This window comes from Zootoca vivipara, chromosome 3, assembly GCF_963506605.1.
Source record: "Zootoca vivipara chromosome 3, rZooViv1.1, whole genome shotgun sequence".
NCBI lineage: Eukaryota > Metazoa > Chordata > Lepidosauria > Squamata > Lacertidae > Zootoca > Zootoca vivipara.
The window spans coordinates 6,082,291-6,106,910 of NC_083278.1; the positions used below are offsets into that span (position 1 = coordinate 6,082,291).

At 42.6% G+C, this 24,620-nt stretch overlaps 2 protein-coding genes across 4 annotated transcripts; one reads left to right on the forward strand and one right to left on the reverse strand.

Moving 5' to 3' along the window:
• Positions 1–3,902: 3,902 nt before the first annotated feature.
• Positions 3,903–20,556, reverse strand: APLF (aprataxin and PNKP like factor). Of its 3 annotated transcripts, XM_060272368.1 has the most exons (12): positions 20,174–20,326; positions 19,218–19,315; positions 18,408–18,479; positions 18,039–18,205; positions 16,685–16,856; positions 15,609–15,732; positions 14,151–14,230; positions 12,411–12,826; positions 11,182–11,307; positions 8,786–8,832; positions 7,790–7,831; positions 3,903–5,620 (listed from the first exon to the last, which is right to left on the reverse strand). In XM_060272368.1, the coding sequence occupies exons 4-12, from the start codon at positions 18,149–18,151 to the stop codon at positions 5,412–5,414; spliced, it is 1,329 nt and encodes a 442-aa protein (XP_060128351.1). In that variant the 5' UTR covers positions 18,152–18,205; positions 18,408–18,479; positions 19,218–19,315; positions 20,174–20,326; the 3' UTR covers positions 3,903–5,411. The 3 variants fall into 3 exon arrangements, with proteins under 3 accessions (XP_060128351.1, XP_060128352.1, XP_034966187.1); XM_060272369.1 differs by lacking the exons at positions 19,218–19,315; positions 20,174–20,326 and adding an exon at positions 20,467–20,556; XM_035110296.2 differs by lacking the exon at positions 19,218–19,315 and having other exon boundaries at positions 20,174–20,384.
• Positions 20,469–24,323, forward strand: FBXO48 (F-box protein 48). The gene is made up of 3 exons (XM_035110297.2): positions 20,469–20,593; positions 22,404–22,769; positions 23,807–24,323. Exons 2-3 carry the CDS (start codon positions 22,443–22,445, stop codon positions 23,966–23,968), a joined length of 489 nt encoding a protein of 162 aa, XP_034966188.1. The 5' UTR covers positions 20,469–20,593; positions 22,404–22,442; the 3' UTR covers positions 23,969–24,323.
• Positions 24,324–24,620: the final 297 nt, after the last annotated feature.

The following is a 24,620-nucleotide window of genomic DNA, read 5'->3' on the forward strand; positions in this document are numbered from 1 at the left end:
CACCCGCCCGCCTCCTGTCCCCCACAAACAGTACTTCTGTCTTGTCAGGATTCAATCTCAATCTGTTAGCCGCCATCCATCCTCCAACCGCCTCCAAGCACTCACACAGGACCTTCACCGCCTTCACTGGTTCTGATTTAAAAGAGAGGTAGAGCTGGGTATCATCAGCATACTGATGGACACCCAGCCCAAACCTCCTGATGATCTCTCCCAGCGGCTGCATATAGATGTTAAAAAGCATGGGGGAGAGGACAGAACCCTGAGGCACCCCACAAGTGAGAGCCCAGTATTCTATCGTCATACACACATATTTGTTTCAGGATATTTTACTACCTTGAAATATATTGGAATTTAACATGGAGTAGTCAAACATCCCCAAAAAATCAATTTCCCACATTCGTCTTATTATACAGGCGTTTTAAGTTTCTCATAAAATAACAAAGGCAGCAATTTCCTAATCCCCTTGTTAACCATATGCACATTTAAAAGAAAAGTTGAAAATGATCTCCAAAAGTCAGAACAATCCATGATTTGTTTCCACTTTCTTCTTTAGTTGCGACATGGCTGAGGGCCATCATCCTGTCATTGTAATTCTGCTGACTTCACCTCTAAGTTAACTGCAGTTCTAATTTGGTTTTGTCCTGGTCGTCAGTTTTTATTTTTTACTTTTACACAATGTAATAGTGTACAACAGGCACCCCCAAACTTCGGCCCTCCAGAAATTTTGGACTACAATTCCAATCTTCCCTGACCACTGGTCCTGTTAGCTAGGGATCATGGGAGTTGTAGGCCAAAACATCTGGAGGGCCGCAGTTTGGGGATGCTTGGTGTACAATAAGGTGAAGGCAAACTGGTCAGCTGTAACCAGAAAGTGCATTTTGTTCTTTAGAGATGCTCCAGAAGCAAAAAGAGGGGAAGTCGTCTCCAACTGGAAGGAATGTCATAGGTGAACATGAGAGAAATACCTAGGAGTGTCTCATGTGCAGCAGGGACTGGGAACCCACAGAGGAATGACTTGCTCTCTGTGCCGAAACCAAAATTGCGGCTTTGGGAACCCTCAAGGAAACAAGATCTGTTAGATCATTAAGATGGAAAAGCTCACAGTATCATCTCAGAGCAAATGTAGACATATATCACAAATACACCACCCTCTTTGGGGGCCTTTATTCCAAGGTCACCACGCTCAAGGTTTATGCTGAAACACCTGAAATCTTTCACTGCTGAGAGTGGCGGGGAGAGGTGGAATAATGTATCTGCAAAATCAAACCTTGTTTAATCATTTCCTTCATTAACATATATCCATATTGTTATAAAATCATATTGGGGGGGGGTTTGCAGGACACCATTATTAATGAACAGAGAGGGGTGACAGAATTTGACAGCTGCAATACCCAGAATCCTGTTCAATGCCATCTTCCCTGTCTCCCCACCCCTCCCGCTAGGACACGACCCTGCCTGAAGGAAGGCTTAAGGATCTGCATATGCACAACAGTTAGCATAAACTCACACATTTCCCCTCTCCACCTCCCCTCTGCCCAGAACAAAACAATGTTTCCAGAAGAAGGGGGGGGGAACCGCCCAAATCCAAAGTGACACTTTTCTACTCAAGTTAATAATACAGCCTATTATATGTTCTCTTACCATGAAATCTCTATCCGCTGCCTCTGTATTAGAATTGCTGTTTTATATCTTAGAACTGTATATGTCAGGACTGCTACCTTTTAATTAGAAATCCCTGTATTAGGTATGTTTTCCAGGTATATTTTCTGTATGAACCCTGTATGATCCCAACCCACCTGAACCTTGCCCTACTACCACCCTATACCCATTCAAGGACACACGGACAATAGAGGGATTAGCTGGAACAACTTTATTCAAATAAATTGCCATCCTCAATGTAGCCCACCCTTCCATGGCCTGGAGGAAAACACCTGCCGGGCGGACTTCCACCCCACGGAAATCGCCAGGAACTGCCCCACCTCTGCACCCATCTCGACTGATTGCCCTTCCTGCCAAACAACAGGGAGCACCATCAGCGACAGGAGAAGAGCGATTGACATCTCTCCATCTGAAAGGAAAAGTCATCTCCGCACCCAGCTACCGTGTTTCTCCCAAAATAAGACGGCCCTCAAAAATAAGCCATGTCAGGCTTTTTATTAGAAGAATAAATATAAGACATCCCCCGAAAATAAGGCGGGGGGGGGGCAGGTCGGGATGGCGCCAAGGAAGAGGAAGAGGAAAAGGAAAAGGAAGTTTCCTGTCGGCGCCCGGAAACGGATGTTCCTGCCCCACCAAATCGCCCAGCAGCGTGTCCCACATGGAGTCCAGACTGACCAGGAGCCGGCAAGAGCTGCAGCAGGACCTCCCGAGAGCCGACCAGCAGGACAGCGCGCTGAGCCCAGACCAAGCAGGACCCCACGAGGGCCGACCCAGGAGAGCCGGCAACAGCGCGCTGTGCCAATCCCCGAACCAGCGGGACCCGGCGAGCGGTGTAGCGCGAGCCGCAGGAAGCCCCGACACAGCGGGACGCGGCTAGAGGCGCAGCGCTCGCCGACCCCCGACACAGCAGGACCCGGTGAGAGGCGACCCCCGACTCAGCAGGAGCCGGCAGCAGCCTCAGCAACGCCGCGCCGCACCGCTTCAAGCCCCGGGACCCAGCAGTGGGCTCAGCGGGCGGCGCGCGAAGACGCAGCAGCCGGCAGGAGCCGGCAGCAGCCCCAGCAACGCCGCGCCGCACCGCGTCAAGCCCCGGGACCCAGCAGTGGGCTCAGCGGGCGGCGCGCGAAGACGCAGCAGCCGGCAGCAGCCCCAGCCGCGCCGCGCCGCACTGCACCGCGTCAAGCCCAGGGACCCAGCAGTGGGCTCAGCGGGCGGCGCGCGAAGCCGCAGCTGCCGGCAGGAGCCGGCAGCAGCCCCAGCCGCACCGCACCGCGCCGCACCGCGTCAAGCCCAGGGACCCAGCAGTGGGCTCAGCGGGCGGCGCACAAAGCCGCAGCAGCCGGCAGGAGCCGGCAGCAGCCCCAGCCACGCCACGCCGCACCGCGTCAAGCCCAGGGACCCAGCAGTGGGCTCAGCGGGCGGCGCAAGAAAGCCCCGTACCATAGTTAAGGTAACAATGCTGTACCATGCTTAATTTAAAAAAAAGACATCCCCCGAAAATAAGCCGCGATGTGGTTTTTTATAGGAAAAATTAATATAAGACGTGTCTTATTTTAGGAGAAACACGGTAATCCGATCCCCCACCCGTCGCCCTTGTCTCCCCCTCCCTCCCAGTCCAGAGATTTCCATGCAGGGACAGGAGGGTATATAAGGGGACTTTACCATTTTCCGGGGTTCCTTCCTTCTTTCCAGAGGCAGGGACCCTACAGCTGTAGCTTTGCATTCTGCAATAAAGGGATCAGTTTGTTTTTCCTGACAGCATCGTGTGGTCTCTGTCATTTTCCCGGCGGAGCTGAACTTAGTGCAAATTTTGGAGCTTCCGACCCGCGTCTGTCCTTCTTAAAAGGCAACGCATTTTGGGGTACATTTTTCATAACAATATAGAACAGCATTTACTTGATTACAGGCAGAGACCACTTTGCACAGGGGTTCCGTTCCTGTCCCCCACACAGAGTGCTGTAAGCCTGACCCACCTTGTGTTCTGCCCTCTTCCTGGTCCAAAAGGGCCTGTGCATCAGCGGCCGTATGTCAATTGGCCACATGCAAAATGGCCGCTGCTTGAACTTTCTATCAGGAGTAGCCAACATGGCCAATGATCAAGTATGATGGGAGTCCAACAACACATAAAGGGCAGCTCACTGACTTCCCCTGCTATGTATGGGTCCATCTTCATGGCAGCACTCACATCCTACCGTTAGGACAATCCATTCACTAGTTAAAATGTTAAATCAGAAGCGTAAACCTCCGGTGAATCTTGTTTATTTAATACAGTTACTGGTATATAACACCCTCAAACCCTGGAGCATTCTCAGGACAACTAACAATTAAAGAAAAATAATAATAGAGCCATTGTTCTTTCTCCACCTTGTTCACAAAGTTATACGAAAGAGCACTATCTGCAGGATACTATCAAGTGCTCTGTGCAATTGGTTGCCCAAGTTTCTTTGGCGAGGACCTACTCAATACAAGAGAGGCACATTATCCCTAGTTTGGATGAAGTTATTGTGTGAACAAAACGTTAAAATTGGGAATGCTCTGCAACACTCTTTCCTCAACTTGGAAAAAGTCATTAAAATGAAAAGACTGACTCTCTTGCCCTTAATAGCTGTGCAAAACACTCTTCTGGAATCTAAAAAATGCGCTGCTGCAGTGAGGGGTGAAAAGTTGCTGCCACTTGGCTGTTTGCCTGGGGGAATTGCTATTTGCCCAAGGCTAGTGGCAATACTGATTTGTTTACTTTTCAAAAAGACTTTCATGTTTAATATCTACACAGCATATTTAAATGTATATCAGTGTTTTTACAGACAAACCTGTGCCTCAGATTCCAGTGCAAAGCCAAGTCACCTGGGATTCATGTTTCAGAGTAAAAAAACAGAGTGTTGTAGCATTGTACAACCACTTTTAGAAGAACAAAAATACTGGAAAGAGATTTGGGACATAATTGCTTTCATCATAAATTTATAAACATTTTTTTCTGAAATACAGAGAGAAAACAAATGCCGTTTGTAGTATTAGCTGGAATATGAAAGACAGTGATTGGTTACAGCCTGGTTACCAGTTTGGCAGCTAATGAACCAAATTCCAACTTGGTTTAACTGTCTATCTAAAACTGTCATGATCTACCGTATATGATGATTACGTATATGCAACGTAACATTCCCTTCATTTAACATGAAGATGAACTTTAGTAATGTAAATAAAAACCTCCTAGTTTAAGCCTCAATGCCGTATGTGGCACAGTACATCAGGCATTAAAATCAGTAGTGTTAAGTGTTACAACTCAAGATACATGACCTTCTCTCAGACATTACCAGCTGTGAGGAAACAGCATTTAAGATTTACATACATTAAGTATAGATTAGTGCAAAATTTATGAGCCGATTTCGAGGTAAAGGCTCATCTAAACCACTATTCTTAGAGGGGAAATTACTACTCATCTGGCACTCTTGAGCCAGATTTAAATGCTTTCATCCCATTCACACTAATGGGTTGGAGTAACCTCTCTCAATCTGACCAATATATTTTTCTTCATTAAACAATCTATTTGGTCTCAATATCTTGAGATATAAATTGGTATCAATAAATTATTATGACTGTCTTCCAAACTGCCTCCTGTCTTCTTAAATGCAAGGGACAGAATCAAGAGAACATTTATACCAACTTGATTTAAGGGTTAAAGTGAACCATTTAAATCAAATTGAATTCAGGACGTTTCATGTGAATTGTGCACCATATTTGCAAAGCATGTACAACTACTTATTGCTTTTAACAATCTTCTGTGCTTCTTTCAGAAGTGTGGCAACATCTTCATCATCCTTGTCTTCAAAATCTGGCTCCCAGTCAGAGTCTTCATCAGTAGGGTCACACTCTTCTTCCTCTTCGTCATCTATAAAGCTGTCATTCAAGTTGTATTCATTGGGCTCACCATCATTATCACTATCATCATCCAAAACACGTCTTCCTGTAGAGTAAAAAAGACAACACCCTTAAAAGAAGATTAAAAACTAGAATGATAGTGGTGTGAGACCACAATATTATTTAATATTTGAAAGGTATCAACTAAATCATATCACTTAACATTTGATCTTCCCGGTACAAGTTACTTTACAGTTAAATTTGCTATAAGAGTGTATATAGATGCTACATGTTAGTCAATATGAGCGACAATATGAAAATTTGTCCAAAATTTGTAAATCAAGGTCATTATGAGCCAAGCCTACAATTCCTCTCAAGTCTGGGTCCAACTCGTGCTGGGCTTGTCAACAGTCTTGAAATGAGAATGCAGCACATTCTCTTTGCAGTGTTCTTAATAACAGCTTTTACAATTTGCTATATAAATCAAAACTATTGTAGCAGGACTGCAGAGATTCTTTAGCCAATTGAGATAGTCCTTCCAGGTGTATTTAGGATGGGGAACCTAATAGTGGTATCATGGTGACAATAACAAAATGGGAAGCATCAGTGCTGTGTGTTTGATGCTGCCCTCAAAAAATGCTTCAAAAACCTGGCAGTTCCCTATACTCACTAAGCAACTGGTCTCCTAATAAGGGTAAATAAGAACTAATGAAACAAAGGTTTTCTAGACATTGCTCCTCTTTCTTCTTTGGTGATCACACTTACCTTTTAAAAAAATTGCTTAATTTATGAAGTGCTTCACATGAAAAGTTATTCAAAATAATAAATAAAAAACCATATACAAATTAAATTCCCAGGTCAATACAGATAAAGACTATGATAAAAAATCTACTTAAAGGCTTGTTGGAAGAGGATGGTCTTCAAGAAGCACAGAAAAGAAAGTGATATATAATGGGAGTTCAAATGGGTAGGTGCTGCTTCATTACATGAAACAACTTCCTGATGAGATTGTAACTACTGGAGGCCCTCTCCTGCAGAACACAACAATCAATTGGGTATGTAAGAGGTGACACACCTCCCCTTCCCAGTTGAGATGATTCATAGAGAACTCTGGTTTGTTGTGCATTGCAGCGTGTAATAAAGGTTAATGGAACTCTATGTGGCTGCAAAATGAAGAACACACAGATCAGCAGGAATGTATACAATGCCATTCATCTATTCCAGGCATCCCCAAACTTCGGCCCTCCAGATGTTTTGAACTACAATTCCGATCTTCCCCAACCACTGGTCCTGTTAGCTAGGGATCATGGGAGTAGTAGGCCAGAACATCTGGAGGGCCGCAGTTTGGGGATGCCTGATCTATTCTAACCTTCAACAAGTTTTAAATCTTGGGAGAAGTCACAGGAACCAACAGGCAGGCTTGCCAGATCCACCCCATTTTGTCTCCATGCTCCCACTGTGCCTCTCATTCTCCATCTTGGCAGTAACTGCCTAGAAGGCAAGGACTAGCACTCAAGGACATCAGACTTGATTATTTTAATGGGTGTGGGGGGGGAAGCATATAAACTCTCCTTCTAAAATTAATGGAACTACTGGGCCACCCATATCTACACTAAGAATTCTAAATGGCTATCAAGAAAGGAATTCCCAAATCAGAAACCATTTGGATTCGTAAGCAAGTTTGCTGTTATATGCATTTTAACTTTTCTAGATGATGAGAAAATTTCAGGGAGCACAGGATGCATGTGGAGTTGAGGAAGCTCCTTCATGAAAGTGGAAGGCCTTATGCAGGGCTTCTGATGAGACTCATTAGCTGAATCCCACCCCATGTCTTTGTATGTGAATTCAGTAGGGACCCACTGTTCCTTTACAAAGCTTTTTTAAGCCAAGCTTGTTGTATTAATCAGAATATTTGAATACTAGGATTAGCACTGTGGAGAAACAGCAATAGACAAATAAATGATAAGAAGAGCTCCACTCTTCTTAAAATGCAGGAAAGGTCCTAGCTAGGGCAGTTCTGGGTTTCAGCAATGGCTGACCAGAGGCCAGCAGTAAACACCCTCAAGCTCCATGATTGAAGAAAGCAAATCCATAATTTGTTCCTGTTTATTTTCCTTTTAATATTGTTCAAAGTAAACCTTATTTCAAAGGGAAACCAAAAATCCAGAGGCCTACCTCTACCCTCTGCAAGTTGTCTGCTTACAGAAAGTTTATGAGAAAGAAATTACTCAGAGCTATTTATCTTGTTCCATTTGGAAATACACAGTATCCTAACCTTTTTTAATAGCCTTCGGTCTTGTCTGCATCCTCTCAGGTTCTAAAGAGGGAAAAAATACCATTACCAAGGCAACAATAGAAATGAACCGTTCCATATTTTAATAGTATCTGAGCGCCGAACTACACAGGAAGTTCTTGGAGGTAGGTAATTGCCATTGAGACCACAGTGAATGGGGAGATTCTTAATCCTTCTCTCCTCAGCTGCAATCTCAATGAACACCCCCCAGCTGCTATTAGCCTTAGTAAAAAAAAATCAAACAAACCCCAAACCCGTCCTTTGACACCAATAGGGGCTTTCTTCCTAAGCTAATGGCTGTGTGTGTGTGTGATTTTCATGCAAGGCCCCATCTGCAACACACATTTAAAGCAGTATCATACCAGTTTAAACAGTCATGGCTTTCCGCCAAGACTTTTGAGAGGTACAGGTAGGGTTGCCAGACTCAATAGAGGACAGGACTTCTGTGCCTTTAATTGCCCTCCTCTCTTTTGAGTCTGGAAACCTTAAAGAGAAACCAGCAGACCCTTTGTTTAATTTCCAAGCAAAGGGTCTGCTGGTTTCTCTTTAAGGTTTCCAGGCTCAAAAGAGAACAGGGCAATTAAAGGCACAAAAGTCCTGTCCTCTATTGAGTCTGGCAACCCTAGGTACAGGTACATCCTAACAAACACAGTAGGACTTACTTCTGAGTGAACATGCAAAGGACTACGCTGCAAACCCATTAAGACTCTGAGAAATAGTTACATTACTACATATAGGTATGGACAGATTCTTGTATCTCAGCTGCAATACAGCTGCATTAAATTTGTGCCATTTGGGCATTTGATCTGGTTGACTACTGTAGTTTAATTTTTAGCTTGAAAATCTTAACAACGAAAAGCATCCCTTCTTATGAGCATGCTGAGCACCAGCTAGGCCCACCGTCCAACCCTCCTCACTCAGTTGTATTAACAGATATAGATTCTACATTTCCTATATAATGAAACCAAAGCACTTTACCTGGTGCTACAGTGTGTTTGTATTCCAGCTTGTGCTGTGGATTTTTCCTGAGAAGAAAAGGTAGGGTGGGGGGAAAGAGATGAAACCTGAACTTCCCATTGTATAGTCTTCATAACTTTAATAATATTTTCTAGCCACTGAAAGCTACAACCATAATGCTCCATGTTTAAGAGGGAGGAGAAATTGGTCGTTTTGTGTACTGTAACTTCAAAGTGTTTAACTGATCCTTTCAGGGAGAGAAAGAAAAAAGGCAGGAAAAATAAATGCTTTTCGTCTTTGTTAAAAAGGGAGGACAAGTACCGGTACAATGTTGCTTAATCAAACTGGAGGTTTCTTTTCTCACTTCCAGATGAATAAGATTTCAGTCTGAGGCCTTAGTTTAAGTTTTTATTGTTGGACAATCTAAATATATTGAATAATGATGTACATGTCTATCAAAAATGGAAAGATTAAAAGGGTAAACAGTACAAAGTATTGAGTATTTAGGAAACAGGAAAATTAAATTACTTTCAAGAGGCCTTGAATGTAAACCAATCAACTATGTGGTTTTTTAAATCAATGTATTGTGTAATTTGCACTTGCAAAACAAAATTATATCTACTGGTTGCAGAAGGCAATTCAGACTACTATTTTTTCTCCCCCAAGCCTCCTTCTCCTCTGCAGCCCTGAAAAATCCAGAGCTTTTCTCCAGAGGCTTAGGAAGGGCTCCTGGACGTTGTGGGATTTGTTGTACAGGGCTGTGCTGTGCTTGTGTGTGGAGGGGGTGGGGAAATCACCTGAATTGGGACAGAGGAACCTTGTGTAAGTGGTAGTGGAAGGATAGGAGGGGAAGAGAAAGATAGGTTGCAGGTCATGCAACCACCAGATACAACCCCTAATCTTCCCTCGCCCTAGAGTTGCCTTTTTAGAGTTACATGTGGTTCTTCGAAAGTGGTGTACCAAGTCTCATTTTCTGGGTGCATCTTTCTGGTGCTGCCAAGTCGAACTTTTCTGAGAACCTACACGCATCTTCTGTTGGGTCTGGTCAACTCAGAAAGTGGTGTCTCAGTTGTGGAAAGTGATTACTGTACTTCTATCTAGTGCTATTTTTCTAGAAAAAGAGGTGCGGGAAGTCACAATGAACTCCTTCCTTGCTCTCTTATAATGGAAATGGCAACCACCTGACAAGTGCCAGAACTGACTTCCAGCAAGTTCTGGTTGAAAAAAAAAGCCATGCTTCTATCCCTTTGTATAAGGCACTTTGTAAAAGGGATGTGGGTGGCACTGTGGTCTAAACCACATAGCCTCTTGGCTTGCCAATCAGTAGGTCAATGGTTCAAATCTGTGTGATGGGGGGGGGGGTGATCTCCTGTTGCTCCATCCCAGCTCCTGCCAACCTAGCACATCGAAAGCACACCAGTGCAAGTAGATAAATAGGTACTGCTGTGGCGGGAAGGTAAATGGCATTTCCATGCGCTCTGGCACTCATCACAGTGTTCCATTGTGCCAAAAGCAGTTTAGTCATGCTGGCCACATAACCCAGAAAACTGTTGGTGGAAAAACGCCAGCTCCCTCGGCCTGAAAAGCGAGATGAATGCTGCGCCCCATAGTCGCCTTTGACTGGACTTAACCGTCCAGGGGTCCTTTACCTATAAGGCACTGGACTTCAATTTGCTACCCCTGTATTTTTAGTAGTTGTGCAGGGGAGAGAAATTCAACAAGCTTCTCACCCATACAAAACCAGCTGTGCCTGCTAATTTTTTCTTTTCTATACAGCTATAACAGCCCTTTCCTTCTCTGAATTTGATCGAGCTGGAAGTAGGGAGTAGGGGAGTAATGGACACACATGATAAAAAATTTAAAGTGGCTCCCATGTTGTAAGTTGGAGCTGACAATGGGACATTCTGCTCTGAAGAGTCCTCCAACCGTTACCCAAAACTAGAAAGGAAGTCTGGAGTATTTCATTGGAGAGGACATTCCACAGTTTCAGTGCCATTATCAAAAAGACCTCTGTTGTATTCACCTATCTGATCTCATGTGAAACAGAGCAGATACCCTGTTTGAAGCAAGCCAAAACTGTCCAGTGCAGACACGACACTTAACCATGGTTTGTTGCTCAAACTTGGTCAAGAAATAGTCTCCAACATTGTAAAACCATCCAGAACTGTTATCTAAGGTTTGCCATGGTTTCACAAGAGTTTAGACAAAGCTGTAATTTAAAATTTTATATGCACAGGTCATATATTGACCTGCTGTTTTTTAAGTTTACCATGCTAAGGCACATTTGACACATCAGATGCCAGGCTAGGTTTGAAATATTTAATTATCACAATTTAAAATAAAATTCCAGAGATATAAGCACATGCCCTCTCTTAAAATATTAAAAGAAATAATTTGTAGTAGGCAAAATTTCTAACCTGTAGCAAGCAGTTCCATAAGGGCATTCAGGTCTGTTATCAGTGTCAGCTTGAGTTACAGATTCTGTATCATGATAATCACTATCTCCGGGGTGACTGAACTGCTGAAAATGTATAGGATTTTTCCTGTGAAATTAAAAAGACACCATAAGCTATACTGAAAATATGTAATTCATGTAAACAGAGCTAGACAAATGCCACGCCATGCAACAAACTAAATCAAGCATGTCTCTTCAAATTGCAGTCCTATGGTTATGGTGATCTACAGGATAGGACACTAATATCCTATTCTTTCTTACCCTGAAAAGTATAGCTATTTCAGTAATTCTTCAGCATGCCATTCCTTCTTGCTTCTGATCCACTTTTATCACAGGGGTGCATCCAGATTGGATTTCCTTTCATTATTACTTATAGAATGTTGAGGAATAACTGTTACATATACCTCAGATATGTCTATGTCTATTCAAAGAGGACTTTCCCCAGAATTATCCAACTGTATATAAAATGTTCAGAACACTTGCAGTCCCTGGTGCATGTTTCATGATAGCCATTACGAGTTAAGCAAACAGTACATCCTGGCAGATGGTTAATAGGCTCTGTTCCAATATTCATTTTACTAGCAATGCAAGAACAATTTTTCCAGATTTGCGGATCTGCCCACTAAACTCAATAGACCTTATTTAAGTGCAGAGGTTTAGCAACACAATGTTTGTTAAACTTTATCTTTCACCCCAAAACTTCAGTACAATTTTTTAAAAATGCTATTATTGCCTTGTAGAATTCTGTTTGTATTTCCTGGAGGAAATTGTTTTTTATTTACCTACAGTGAGGGGAAAAGGTTTTCCTGTTGTTATTCTGTCTCTCACAGCTACGATAAACCTACCATTAAAATCATGGAGTGGTCATTTCTTCATCAGAGGGGAAATGGGCAAATTTAGCAGGGGATCAAATACTTCCGCCCCCCCCTCACTGCAGACTGCATATTGCTTAACAGAGCATCACACTCTTTATCTATCTATCTATCTATCTATCTATCTATCTATCTATCTCAATAAAATCCCCTAGATTCACTTCTCATCTGCCACTCATCTGCTCACTCTAGCTTAATTAAAGCAGGCTTTTAACCTAAGAGCTGGCAATATAAGATCTCCATTGCCCACAGACTACATTACTATATAGCAGGTGGTTATCTGAATCAATTCACTTAGAAGATTTAAATTTGGTTTTACCTGTAGCAGCTTCTCCCATAGAGGCAAGCTGTCCTCTGGTGTGTAGTTTTGTTAGAGTTTTGTGTTACATCTTGACTTCCAGTTACGTTAGAAATGCCTATCTCGGTAGAAATGCTTGTCTCGGTAGACGGATTGAGAAGCTCTTGAATCTCACCCTGGTGAACTGGAGTTTGTGACATGTCCTGATGAAATTGCTCAGGATTACATTGAACATTCTCCAAAATGTTTTCATTTTTATTAGTTATATCTGTTTCAGCAGGCTGGCAAGCGAGTGCATCTGTGTTGAGCTGTAACTCTTCATTATGAAGTTGACGATTACATTGCCCTGTAGGACTTACAGCTCTTTGGCATAACATTTTGCTTTCATTCTTTTCCATTTTTCTCACAATAGGTTCAGCAGATAGATGTTTTATATCCTGTGGAAATAAGTATGAAATTATTCATGAAACAGATTTCAGTCCACAACACTGGAGAAGAATAGTGCCTAGTGAAGTTGGATTAATAGCCATCAATGTGCATGGCATTTTATAGAGCAAAAGCTTAACAAGTCCCTGCCCCCACTGAGTTTGTAATATAAATAAACTATTAGGAAAACAACAGAAGGCAGGAGGAAGAGTCAAGGGTATGAATGGGAGTCTATAGTTATATATTTAACCTTGGTCACAATTATGGCTGCAATCCTATGCACGCTAACTTGAAATGAAGCCACAGGCCCGAAAGAAGGGATTTGATGAAGGGTTTGAATGGAGATGTGGAGAGCAGGGGGCACTACCTCCATGTTTAGAGAAAGGAACATTTACACCATTAAGAATCTGAATTGGGAAAGATGAAGTTGGCTTGAAACATTACTGAAAGAGACCATCCATGCCTCTGCTCTTGAGAGAGTAGAAGGGAAACACACGTCCAAAGCTATCCTGAGCTTTGATTAGTATGAACTGAAAACACCCAATTCTTCTAATAGAATCTCTCTTGGCTTATACACAGAAGTACAAACGCTAATGTGGCTTTGCCAGCCAATTATAGTTCTGCAGTTCCCAAATCCCACACCACACACAACATTTTGTGATAGTTCTATCCACTAACTCAAGCTATAACTTCTGTTGCCCTCACAAATGACTCTGGTTTAAATTCTAAGCAAACTAATTTGGAAATAAAACCAATTAAAATCTATGTGATGTACATACTTCCAAGGAAGTGTAATTAAAATCAAGCTGTTTGGCTCTACTCCAACTTCAAGAATCAAAGCCACAAAAAATATTTGCCACCTACACTTGTCTGTATATCATGAAGTCATTTGAGCTGGAAGGAATTCTCTCTTTCCTGGCAATTGGCTTTCCAGGAGGCTACTCTATACCCATAACTCAGTGCACTTGCACTTGACTTGCACACCCAATAATAGCCATTTGGAATTGGCTGATCTAATTTGTCTGACTCTTAGCAACAGAATGGAAAACAATGAGTGAACTGCTAAGGGACACAGAGAAAGATAGTCTTCAGTGTAACAGAATTCATGTTGTTCTTTTGTTAAGCTTTCATGGCAGAGCTTCCAAGTATGGAATAAATTATTATACTACTCTAAAACAACACCCGATAAGACACGGTGCACATATGGGAGAGGGGAACCTCTCGTCTATTGACTGCTGGTCCTGATACACAAAAAGGGTTTGCATAGGGTACAGAAACACAATACAAACAGTAGTTTTAAATATCTGCAACAAAGAGCAGGTCTGTTTACAACACCTGTGTAGCAAGGGCAGCATCTTCATTTTCAGTCCTTTTTTGCTTTTTCCCTGGACTTTGTTTCATTTCTCTACTATTTCCTATGAAAAATTGCAACTGACATTAGTTATCAGAAATGGTGGTATTCAAGCTCTGAAGAACTGCACATGTTATAATATTTTACACTGCAATAATACAATACAATTTTAAAAAACAGACAACAATGGATCACATTTCTGCTGTTTAAAATCAATTATATTAGAATCATAGAATTGTAGAGCTGGAAGGAACCGCGAGGGTCATCTAGCTCAACCCTCTGCAATTCAGAAATCCTTTGCCCAACATGAGACTCAGACCCATTACTCTGAGATCAAGAGTCTCATGCTCTACCAACTGAGCTATCCAAGTCTGTATAATGCTGATTTGTAAGGATCTTCACAAAACTGAGTACCATCCTCAACATGAGCAACACAAAATTAGACAATACAGTGGTGCCTCGCAAGACGAACTTAATTCGTCCCATGAGTCACTTTGTATAGCGAAAAATTCGTTTTGCGAAGCGGCTCCCATAGGAACGCATTGAAGTGCGGTTTCCCATAGGGTGCCCCGCAAGACAAATAAAACAAATTCGTCTTGCGAGGCACCCTATGGGACGAAAAAAATTCATCTTGCGAAGCGCGGTATAGGAAACTTCGTCTTGCGAGTCTCCATTGAAATCGCAAAACGCATTCGTCTTGCGAAAAATTGTCTTGTGAGGCATTCGTCTAGCGAGGTACCACTGTATAATTTAAGTAGCCTGTAGCAATTGGTGAACACCTCACTCCAATCTCTGTGATGCGAGACATGATCCTTCAATATTTTATTCATAAAACAATTAAAATAATTAAGACAGTTGGAGTCACAAGAACCAAACCTATTTTGCTATTCTGCATTTCCTGTCAAATACTTTGCCTGCATAACATAATTCATATTTTTATGCTTAAATTCTATGTTCCATTGTGTGTGTCCCATACACACACACAATGAAGAATGGATATGGACCATAACAATACTTTTAGGTGCTATTATATTAAAGAATTGGTTTCTTTGTACTTTTTATCCGAAAACTTCATTAAGTATATAAGGATGGCTAGAATATTTTCAGTAAGCATGTATTTTCCTTCAGGTGAAGCAACCTAGCTGACAATGGGTATGCTATCTTCAACTGGGGATACAGCCCATCAGTGTGGTCAGGAGCACCCAATTCTCCCTTTATCAAGGCTTTCAGAATCAACAACGTGGAGGGGGCACCATAAAGTCTTGCAGGGTTTCATGGTCTAGAGACTAAGAAGTGGAAACAACACAGTATTATCCAACTGATGACATGTGTAGACTTTGTATAGTTGTGTTAACCACATTTTAAAGAAGACAGAATACAATGAAGACAAGAGTAAGGTCTCCCAGAATAACTGTTGCATATTAAGTGAATTGCACACGCACCTTTTCCTGAACCTGAGGCTGATGAACTTTGGACTATTATGTCTGCTTGCAGCATCCATGCTGGAAGCACTCTTTTCCTTTGATGAAGTCTTACTTCTTCATTTTCAGAAACGCTAGCAGAAAACTGAAAAATGACATTAATTTGTGAAATAAATGAGTGGAATTCAGTGCTAGTCCTACACAAGGGTCCTGACGTTAACTGACAGATTATGTTCGGTCCATTAATTTCAATAGGTCTATTCCAAGTAGGACTTGGGTACACATAATATATATTGGATTCAATTACCATCATTAGGGTTTCCATAACTGGATTTGTGCAGCTATGTCAGTAACTTGTGTTATCCCTTGTTAAGCATGGTTTCATCTACTCAAGGCTGAAAGGCAAGAGGCTACAGTGCTAAGAGACAGGCTCTTCCCTCCCGCCAAGGTACTGCTGACATCCGTTCTTCCTTCATTCTCCCCAGCTAAACACTAAAAAGCAGGAAGAGACAAAGAGAGTACCACCCACAATATCTTGAAAGTGGAAAGACCTGTTGTTTGATGCATGAATTCTGTCACACATACTGCCAGTGAAAAAAATGTTTGGGCAAGAGTCCACACTGCAAGACAGAAACCTTGTTAAAATGAAAGTTGGTGATTCACCAAACACACATCATTGTTTAGCAGAGCAGGCACTGGCATAGTATCTAAAGAAGGCACAAAGTAACAGAGGAAATGTATCCTAGATCATTTTGGGTATACTGTATTTTGTATTACATTTCCCTCCCAAGAAAAATAGTTTCATGCTGACCAGATGCAACATTAAGTCTCCTTTGTGGAGTGCCACAGTTGGTTTTAGTCAGTCTGCCTCATGCAACTTGGAAAACAAGTCTAACACATAAGACAGAGCTGCTAGATTTAATTTGAGAAAGGAACAAGCAACATTATTCAGAAACAGAAGCTTTGAAACGGTCTATTCCATGCCATCACTCTCAATATGTATCCACAGCAGTCACCCCATAAAGTTCCATCAACTTGTCCATAACGAAAACACAAGCTATTCTAGTCTGCTATGCAACCTAACTTTTATAAGGTACCTTCTTTGGGATTTCAGCTGCTTCTTCTAATCGTGAGTTTACTTCCAAAAGTTGGCTCTTGTTGGAGGACATTGTTTGCTGTGATGAAGGCTGTCTGCGAGGCATCTTGGTTTGCTGAAGTGACGAGGTAGCTCGATTTGGTATGTCTTCTACACAGAGGTTCCCATTTTTCCTATCGCATGACACAAAGGCTCTTTGTAAAATAATCATGGTGTATAATCACTTATGTCACACCTTGCCTGCAGAGCTGGCAGACTCTCACCCTTTCTCCGACACCCTCCTGTGGAGTGTTTCCTCAGCCTCTCCTTGAGAGTCCTCCGGGCAGCTGCTACTGCCACCCCTGGTCTCTGAGTCCCGTCCCCCACACCCCAGAAGAGGTGCCTCCTCACACTGCCCCAAAGGGGCCTGGGACTTATCTGTCCATTCCCAACAGCAAGGGCTGGCAGACTGGCTGGTTTGCTTACTCCGAGGCCACCTCAGTTCCTGGCAATCAGCACCCCCTAACCAGCCCCAGAGGCACCATTCGCCTGCTGAGCTTGTAGCCAGGGCTGCTGCAACAAACAGCTGTGCAAGCCTTAGGAAGCAGAGGTGCAAGAAGACATCAGAGGAGGGAGGAAAGGAAAGAGGGGCAGAGGCCAGTGTTGCCCAATGGCACCCCTGACCATCATTCAAGGCACCCCAGGGTGCCATGGCACACGGGTTGAAAACCTCTGCACTACACTGTTTGGTAAGCAGAAAACAGAGTCAACAATGCTACTTCTTTTCATTTATCATAAACACTTGATAAAAATGCAATTTCCTCTCTCTTGGATACTACGGGGGGGGGGGAATCTACTGTCACCATGATGTTGCATTTTTTCACTTAATTTTCTGGCATGGCAACTCTTATTATGTTTTCTCTTCTCAGGAAAAGATTCTTTTTTTCTATCTTCTAACATCATAGGAGGATTAGACAATTAAGATAATATATACTAGTATGACTGTACCATAATCTTCAAACAACACTGTGCACATGAAGAACTTTTTACACCATCTTAATTTTTCCAGGGAATAGATAGCACAGCTTAGTAGTGCTAAACAACCAACAAGATAAATATTTTGCTAATGGCTATTACCTTGACTTAAACAAATTCTGACTTATTTAACATATTATACAGCCAGGCTGGGGAACCTGTGACCCTCCAGATGTTGCTAGGCTCCAACAGCAAGTCAAAAGTCAGGGATGATGGAAGCTGAAGTCCAACAATATCTGAAGACCACAGATTCCCCACTTCTACAGTATGGAAAGATGAAACTGTTATACTGTACATTGCAAACAACACTTGTTCTGGATTTTCACATCACATAGCATTACCTTAGCAGACTTTCCCCCTCTGAAGAAATGATGAGAACCCTGAAGATATATTTGTCTACTAGCAGGGAAAATCTGTCACCTGGACTCAGCTGATGCCATCTATCAGTATCCATTGGCAATAGTTCATCATTTTCCGTCGACTGATAAAAACAGGGGTTTACATGGACCTGCCAATTAAGAAGAGACTCTTACTACAGATGATATGGCCTAATTACAGACTCAGGCCTAATTACCTTATTTTGGAATAGACTACAATTTTTATCCCAATCTCTGTTTGCCGCATTAAAGATGAAAGCTAGAACATGTAAAACTAACCTCCAAGACTGATTTTTATTACTTTTATTGTACTGAGAAATAGGAAAGAGTTACCGGTTTGATGCTAAGATGGTCACCAACTACCTTCAGAATAGCATGTTTCCTGGATACTCTTTTATCTGTAATCTGGAAAGACACAAAACTGTCAGATGTCAACAGTGGGGGCATAAAACCCACCAATAAAGATATCTAAAAATAACAAAGCTACTATATAGTTTTTACTGTGATAGCAAAATTTGTTAGCTTCACTTTTTAGTACATATAAAAATATTGTTCACTTTCATCAAAGCCAAACTTTCATCAAAGCCAAGAAAAGCAAAATAGAAATCTGAGTTTTATCAAAATAAGAGGCTACCTTCCATTTATACCTGTCAGTTTCAACTTAATGCAGAGGAGGAAGAGGTTTTTTGTTTTGTTTTTTTAAACCCTCCTAAAACCTTCCTCTAGATAACTCATTCTAGGGAATATCTGGCCTACAAAGGGAAGTTTAGTAGAAATTAATAAACTAGCACTACAATTAATGTAGGGTAGTAATTAAAAGCACCAATATAAAACCAGGTGTACAAACTAACAAACACAAGAAACTAATACAACTAAGAGTAAAAGTAATTAAAGCAATTATAATTGAATTTAGAGAAGTCACTTCCCAGGAACATCCTCTGATTACAGTACTTCCAAATGGGTAACTAACATACTCGAAGTTTATGGGCTTCAAAAAGTATAGTGAGGGGGATATATTTACAGTGTCAGCGGATTGTGACCTCTAGTGTGTAATACAGTTACTGCACTTGACCAAAAAGAAAACACAACTCAGGAGAAAAGTGGAGTGGGGGTGGGGAAAAGGCTCCCCCCCCCTCCACTCACAGTGCTTTCTTCACCCTGTGTTCTTCTCCAGCTGCTAGGGATATTCCCAGCAACAGACAGCAGCAACTGGGACTCCTCCCGGACTTGTGGGCAGAGACCTGTGTGTAATTATGAGGGTTTACATATAAAAACACACTTCGTGCATTGAGAACATTGGTCATTTTAGCTAGCCCCTTTGTTCACTGATTGCACATTCCGTCATATGAAGTAGCTCTATGATAGAACTCCTCCATTTTGGACCAATGTGGATCCTCCTTCACATGGAGGTGGCCTATGGAGCCAGCATAGATATCATAATTTGGGTAGGGCTGCTAACTGGAAAACTAGGATACAAACTGGGATCCCACAATCCCACCATATACACTTCCAATGTGGGAGGGGCTCGTGCAAACTTCCCTAACACATCAGATGAAGAAAAACCAACAGTTCGCTCAGCTTCACCCAATGCAAGGAACTGCTGGGCAACAGGACTCTGGGAAGACTATCCTCATGTTCCATGGCCTTGTAAACAGCAAGACTACTTTCAGCAGTGAGTGGAGTAGTACACCCTTAGAGTGCAATTCACACACACCAATAACACTTGAGGTGGAAAAGGGAGCCTCTCAGTATGCCTTTAGCTAATTTTGCTTAGTGTCCTTGCATGTGTATAAAGCTGGCCTGCCAACCAGAAGTCTGTCTCTTTGCACATCAGATTATGCAGTGCAAGATGCATTGGGAGCTACAAGACTAAATTTATGTACTGGATAGAATTCCTAGGATTGTCCTGGGGGCAGGATTGCAGCATGGCCGAGGATTAGACTAGAATGACCCATGTGGTCCCTCCTTCCAACATTACAGTCCTATGATTTAAGATCTCCGCCAGTACCCGCACCGTCTTCTTCCTCTTACACGCAACTCCACCCCGACCCACCCGCCTACCCCAGACACCTCTGGAGCGCCGGCAGGGGGGCACTTACTCCCAGCAGGGCACCTCTTCCTATCACTGTCTCCCCAGGCGGCAGCACCACGGGGCAACCCCCGCCCACCGGCGCCAACTCAAACCCTGGCATGAAGGTCCAGCAGGGCCTCCTCGCCACAGGGCTTCTCACAGGGAGGGGGACGCAAAACACGGGCGGACCGCCTCTCCACTTCCGCTCCCGCCTCTCCACTGAAACGGAGATAAAAAGTTCCGGCCTGCGATGGTGATAATAGAAAAAGAAGCAGCAGCAAGTTCCTGCTTCGTTATCAAACTACATCCCCCATAACGCACTTCGGCGACGACAGCTTCTCCTCAGAGCCCCTGTGATTACGTCAAATGAGCAGCTTGGGGAACGAATGGCGTTCGAGTGGAGAAACCGTTTGGGCCGTTAACGGACGCTGCGCGCGGACGAACGCAGGTGAGTGGCAGGCGCTTAGGCGAGTCGCGAGGCGGGCTCGGGGCGGCCCCGCGTTGCTGAGTGGTGATGGCGGTGCTGCGAGCGCTCGAGACATCCAATCCCCGAGTAGAAAGGGGAGGGGGCGCCCCTGGTAGCAGGTTAAGCGATTGGGGGCGTGGTGGGAGAGTATCCCGAGGCTCCCATTGGCCACAGCTGGCCATGTAAACAAACATTGGCTGAGCTTGGCCAAGTCGATTCGCCTCAATCCTACCAAAACTTACCAGGGCTACTAGGGAAAACACATACAAAATATTTTTCTCACACACTTGCATTCTCGATAAACTGACTCAAAGTAACTAGCACCTTCTGGTGCTCAAGTCCATACAAATTTACTTAATAATAAGAATAAGGCCTCCTTGCCCAAATACTCTCAGAAATTCAGAGCAGTTGCATAGCCACCAATTGCATGTGACCACTTCTTAAATGTCAAATAAATACGTTTTTAACTCGGGTGATTGGGGGGGGGGGAGAGAAACAAATAAATACATTTTAAACTCGGAGGGGGGAACAAACCAGAAAGTCTATAATGGCTCTTTATGTTAGGTGCAACCCACAGCTACATTCATATGTTTTTACAGTAGTTATTTCCCCTTCCTCAAATCCAAACAGTTGCTACTTCTGTGTTTGGCTTTTGTTTCATTTCCACTTTTAACAGGCTCGTTCACATTAAACTTCTCCAGTGGCTAGAAAGCACAGGTCCGAGATGTTTTCCTCTTGCTTTCTAGTCACAGTTCCAAGCAGTTTTCCGTTTGCCCCGCTGCTTTCCCTGGGGAAACCCAATCTTTTCTGCCAGATTGGCACAAACATCAGTTTGTGAAAAACCCAACCAATGTTTGCTTCAGTTCCACAGTAAAGAGCAGCCCCTCAGGGGGGAAGCTGGAGAACAAGCAGAAGCATGGATGAACCCCAAAAGGATTGATACGTATTATGAAAACCTGGGGGGAAATAGTGTCAAGAGAGGAAAACATAGAATCATACAATTGTAAAGTTGGAAGGGATCCTGAGGGTGCAATGCAGGACTCTCAACTAAAGCATCCATGGCAGATAGCCATCCAACCTCTGCTTAAAAACCTCCAGGGAAGGAGAGTCCACCACCTCTCGTGGGAGTCTGTTCCATGGTCAAACAGCTCTTACTGTCAGAAAGTTCTTCCTGGTGTTTAGTCAAAATCTCTCTTCCTGCAACTGGAAGCCATTGGTTTAGGTTCTTCCCTCCGGAGCAGTAGAAACGAGCTTGCTCCATCTTCCATGTCACAGCCCTTAAGATATTTCAAGACAGTTATCAAATCTCTTCTCAGTCTCCTCTTTCAGCAGGCTAAAGAGCAATGCTGTTTTGCAGCCCAAGCAAGGACTGCTGTGCATTTTTGCATTTATTAAGGCAGCCTTGCCACCTGTCCAGGCCCCACATGCAGTCTCATACCATTTTAAAGCTCCCCCCATGCCAATATCCTGAGAACTGCAAATTTTTAGTGTGCTGAGAGATTTTAGGAAACCCCTATTCCCCTTACAGAGCTACACTTCCCACGGAACTCTTTTAAATGTAGTTCTGTGTAAGGGAATAGGAATATCCTAACAACTCTCAGCATACATAATAGACTACGGTCCCTGGGATTCTTTGGGATAATCATGAGTGTTTAATGTGGTATTATACAGCTTCAGATGTGTGGTGTAGATGGGGCCCAACAATAATCAGTTAAGTGTTTCTAAGCAGAATTGTTGTTACCAATTCCACATCAGTTAACACAACGTTCATTGATAATTCTACTTTTTCCAGAAAGGGCAGTTGGTACCGTATTTTAACAATATCTGAATTATGAAGAAAGGCTCTAAGCAGACAACTTCCAGAAGAAACAAGCAGACTGTTGCCAGTACTCCCTGTAAGAAATTGTCCATTCAACCCTCTGAGCAGAAGATAAAAACATGCCAAAGAGATTTTGTGCAGCTGTTCCCGCTAGAAGTCAGCTTAAAAGTTTTTAGTGAACTTGACATTCAGAGTTTATGCAATGCTACAATGACTTGCAGAAGCTGGAATCAGACCATTGAGAACTGTGATGATTTATGGAAACATCATTGCTTGACTGTAAGGGCTGTCTGTCAACGAGAGATTGACGACGACAGAGGAAACGGTTATTCATGGAAGGTAAGCATTTGACTGTTGAAACTGTGGTGGTGAATGAAGATATTGCATTCAGATTTTCAGTCCAAGCACAATAGCACCCAAGTTGTTAGGCTCAATTGCCATTTGGTAGGGTCGTTTATCTCAAGTACCATTCCCATTTAACAAGGTGGTTTGACACAGCATCATAATAGTATGCAGAAAAACATAGCTTAGCTCCCCCCCCCACCTTTAATCAGTAAAAATGATATGTAAAAGAGAACAATGCATTCTCAAGACTTCTGAAAATAATCATCTTTGATTATTTCTGAAAATAACCATCTCCTAACCATACACTGGATATAATAGCCCTTTGGCTAGCACAGTTGAAGCACTTGTCTGGTGCCAGAGTAAATACGGAATTGCTTTGCTTGTTAGCCTCTTAATCTTATATTGCACTGCTATAATACAAGGATATCCAACATGGTATACACATCAATATATTTTGGTCTACAACTTTCACCAACCCCCACAACATGGCTATTGGTCAGATATTATAGGAGTTCAAAGGCTTGCAAAATCTTCTAGAATCTAGAGGATACCACATTGGCTAGCCTTAGGGTAAATATTTCCATAGTCCACTAGTGGGCAGTAGTAAACCTGTACAGTATCTTGAGAGTTCATTTTAACTTGCAAATACGTTTTTCTGGTGTAAGTCATTCTCAGTTTTAGGGTGTTTCCATATATAATGCTTGAATAGATCAGCAGAGCAAATGTAAAACCTATAATGGCTAGAATGTAGTCTCGTTTATTTCTTTTACCTTCTCCTGTGCATTAGCAGTATTTTAACATGGTACAACCTGCATGAAAAAAGTTCCAATGTGTCACATTTAGCAACAGGAATAAGCAGTCTTGAAGGTTTTTTTAGGAGAAAGGGAGGGTTGAATTGTTTTTAAAATGAAGTTTTAAAACAGACCTAAATTCTATTTATGAAATGATTTGCAAACAATGGTTACTTGTGCCTTTAAGAGGAGGGCCAATTTAATTCATTGTTCATGCCTTTCTCATATCCCCACCCTCAGGTCACGCTCCTGAGAAACTACTGGAAAAGCAAGGTGAAGTATGAATGGCTGAGTGGGAAATATAGCAATATTCATTCCCGTGTTGCCTTGCCAGAAAAGAGCATGTATCCCATGGATGTGGACACCTGGGGAGAAATCCTGGAAGCCGAACTGGAAAGATAAGACGCCCAAATAAGAATCTGGCACAGAAGGAACTATCAATGAACTCATCTGCAGAAAAGAGTGTTGTATATATAATTGTGGCAACTTTACACATTGCTGTTGTTTTGTTTTGAACTTTCAGAGCTGCTGTTATTTAATTGTTTATTTTAAAGTTTGAAACACAGTGTGTGTGTGTGTGTGTTTGGACTACTCTCTCAAAATGCACTTTGCAAATTATGTCAAAACATGTTTGAAAGCAAGAATGTTATTATATTCTGCCTTAACCTGTTGCAGGAATTAGCTGGAAGGGAAGCTTAGGATGACATAGTAATGAAAAGAAAAGGAACATGCATGCTACATGAATAAAGTCATCAGAAGGATTTTGATATACATCTGGAATAAGAGAAAGAACATTTGTAATTCACTGTCTGTTTCCATGCAGTTTTCTGATTCATCTTATTATTCTGGGTTGAGAAACAGAGCAATCCTATACCTGAGACCTGGTAGTTAATGGTTTGTGGGATTGGATGGAAGCCCTGCCAGACTGCGTGAACTTGAGCTACACTTCTAGCACAAAAGATACACCAGCAGAATATCCAAGATAGGCCAGTGGAACTGCTAGCATGGCCAAAATGGTGTGGAGAGGTGGGTGTGATGGATGGCACAGGAGGTG